Genomic DNA, 2,499 nt, shown 5'->3' on the forward strand with positions numbered 1-2,499 from the left:
GTGGGCTGGTGTGAACCAAGTTCAGGTGCTGAAACGGAGAGAGACAGGGGCGTGCAGACCCCGCTGGTGGTCCCTGCCGGCCCCCAGCGCTGCGCTCACCACCCTTTTCCCCCACCACAGCTCTCCCCGGGCTCCGAGGATGACGAGGGCCACGATGGCGTCAGCCGGGAGAACCTGGGCCGCATCCAGTTCAGCGTCGGATACAACTTCCAGGAGTCCACCCTCACCGTCAAGATCATGAAGGCACAGGAGCTGCCAGCCAAGGATTTCAGCGGCACCAGCGACCCCTTCGTCAAGATCTACCTGCTCCCCGACAAGAAGCACAAGTTGGAGACCAAGGTGAAACGGAAGAACCTCAATCCACACTGGAATGAGACCTTCCTCTTCGAAGGTAGGGACTGGGATGGACTGGAGTGAACTGGGGTGGGAGCGAAGCCATTGTAGGACCCTCTGTCCTGGGTTGGATCAGCTCAACACGAGCTGCCGACGCGGTGGCCGTCCGTGATGGGACAGGTTGGCCAAGCCATCAAGACCAAGTTGGAGGTGTTTGCTCCATACAAGGGACACGGGGAGGCTCCTTCCGCCCCCCAGCAGGCACCCATGGGTGCACCCCATGCCACCGGTGCCGTGGTCTGCTCCCCATCCGCTGCCTGATGCCAACACCTCCCCAACAACACTGCCAAGGCGGGGCGGTACCGGCACCGGCGCCGCGGCGGCTCCTCATCGCCTCCGTCTCCGGCACAGGGTTCCCCTACGAGAAGGTGGTGCAGCGGGTGCTGTACCTCCAGGTCCTGGACTACGACCGCTTCAGCCGCAACGATCCCATCGGAGAGGTGTCCATCCCTCTCAACAAGGTGGATCTCACCCAGATGCAAACCTTCTGGAAGGACCTCAAGCCGTGCAGCGATGGCAGCGTAAGGCCCTGGTCCCCCTCCCACCCCCACCCCGTTCCCAGAGCGTCCCAATCCGGCCACCCTCTTGCTTACCCCATCGGGGACGTTTTCTGCTCTGGGAGAGCATTCCACATCCAATGGAGATGCTTCTCTTCCCAAATCTTTATCCTTATCTCAAGGCACTGAGTAGCAAGGGTCTCATTTTGAGTCAAAAAGAGCTGTTTCAGGTACATCTAAACTGAGAGTTTTCTTTTCCTCCTGCCTCCAGCAAGACCAGAAAACGTCCCACCAGGGACATTCCTCCTGCCCTGAGTTTCCATGTCCACTTTCCATGTCCACCCTTGGGACAGCTCGGGGGGTGTCTCAGCCCAGCCCCTCCCTCCCGTGGTGGGACACGGGGGGTTTGGGTGCCGTCAGGGCTTGGGCTGGGTGCCGTGTTTTCGGGGTGCCCACCTAACAGCCTCCGTGGGTCCCGCAGGGAAGCCGTGGGGAGCTGCTGCTGTCACTGTGCTACCACCCCTCTGCCAACTCCATCGTGGTGAACATCATCAAAGCGCGTAACCTCAAAGCCATGGACATCGGGGGGACGTCAGGTACGAGCCCCGGCTCCTGCCACGCCGGCCATGGCTACCCGACCCCCAGCCGGGGCCCACCTAACAGCCTCCGTGGGTCCCGCAGGGAAGCCGTGGGGAGCTGCTGCTGTCACTGTGCTACAACCCCTCTGCCAACTCCATCGTGGTGAACATCATCAAAGCGCGTAACCTCAAAGCCATGGACATCGGGGGGACGTCAGGTACGAGCCCCGGCTCCTGCCACGCCGGCCATGGCTACCCGACCCCCAGCCGGGGCTGAGAGCTGCTCCTGTGTGTCCCCCCCCAGACCCCTACGTGAAGGTGTGGCTGATGTACAAGGACAAGCGGGTGGAGAAGAAGAAGACGGTGGTGATGAAGCGGTGCCTGAACCCCGTCTTCAACGAGTCCTTCGCCTTCGACATCCCCACGGAGCGGCTGCGCGCGACGACCATCGTCATCACCGTCATGGACAAGGACAGGCTGAGCCGCAACGATGTCATCGGCAAGGTGGGTCCCCCGGCATCGGAGCGATCGCTGGGGGGGACCCCCAGCAACGTGTCCTGCCAAGGGATGGCAGCCAGAGGGTCCCTGGTGAGCATCCCTGGACCATCCCTGGTCCAGATGATCCACTGCCGAGCAGTGCCATCTGGAGCTGGAGGGAGGGGACGGCCCCTCGTGTTGGTTTTCCCTGGAGACCTCTGGTCCCGGCCCGTGCGCGATGGCGAGGACTCGCCTGGCACATCGGGAGACGATGCGGTGGTCCCCATCCGGCACGGCAATTCCCACACCAGGATTACCCCCCACCTTCCCAATGGCAGGAATGGGGCAATTCATCCCCTCTCCATCTGACTGACATTACATCCACCCGGCTCTCCGCTCGTTGGGGTAACGACGACAAACGAGCGCAGTAATTAACGCTCCCTGCAGAGCTGATGATCCCCAAACTCAGCGCTGGAATCAAGCAAACAGGGAAATTGGGATAAACCCGGGTGGCTGCAGCGGCGTGGCTGCTGGAGAGGGGCAGAGGTGCCAGC

General features: G+C 62.1%; 1 protein-coding gene across 1 annotated transcript; it reads left to right on the plus strand.

Moving 5' to 3' along the window:
• Positions 1 to 120: 120 nt before the first annotated feature.
• On the plus strand, positions 121 to 1,972 carry SYT7 (synaptotagmin VII; the record flags this gene model as incomplete). The annotated part of the gene is made up of 4 exons (XM_010154361.1): positions 121 to 391; positions 745 to 914; positions 1,572 to 1,686; positions 1,773 to 1,972. Coding segments are annotated over 4 exons (756 nt in total), but the record flags the coding sequence as incomplete, so codon positions are not given.
• Between the last annotated feature and the right edge of the window lie 527 nt (positions 1,973 to 2,499).

The sequence above is a fragment of the Eurypyga helias genome, unplaced genomic scaffold, assembly GCF_000690775.1.
Source record: "Eurypyga helias isolate BGI_N326 unplaced genomic scaffold, ASM69077v1 scaffold30250, whole genome shotgun sequence".
Classification (NCBI taxonomy): Eukaryota; Metazoa; Chordata; class Aves; order Eurypygiformes; family Eurypygidae; genus Eurypyga; species Eurypyga helias.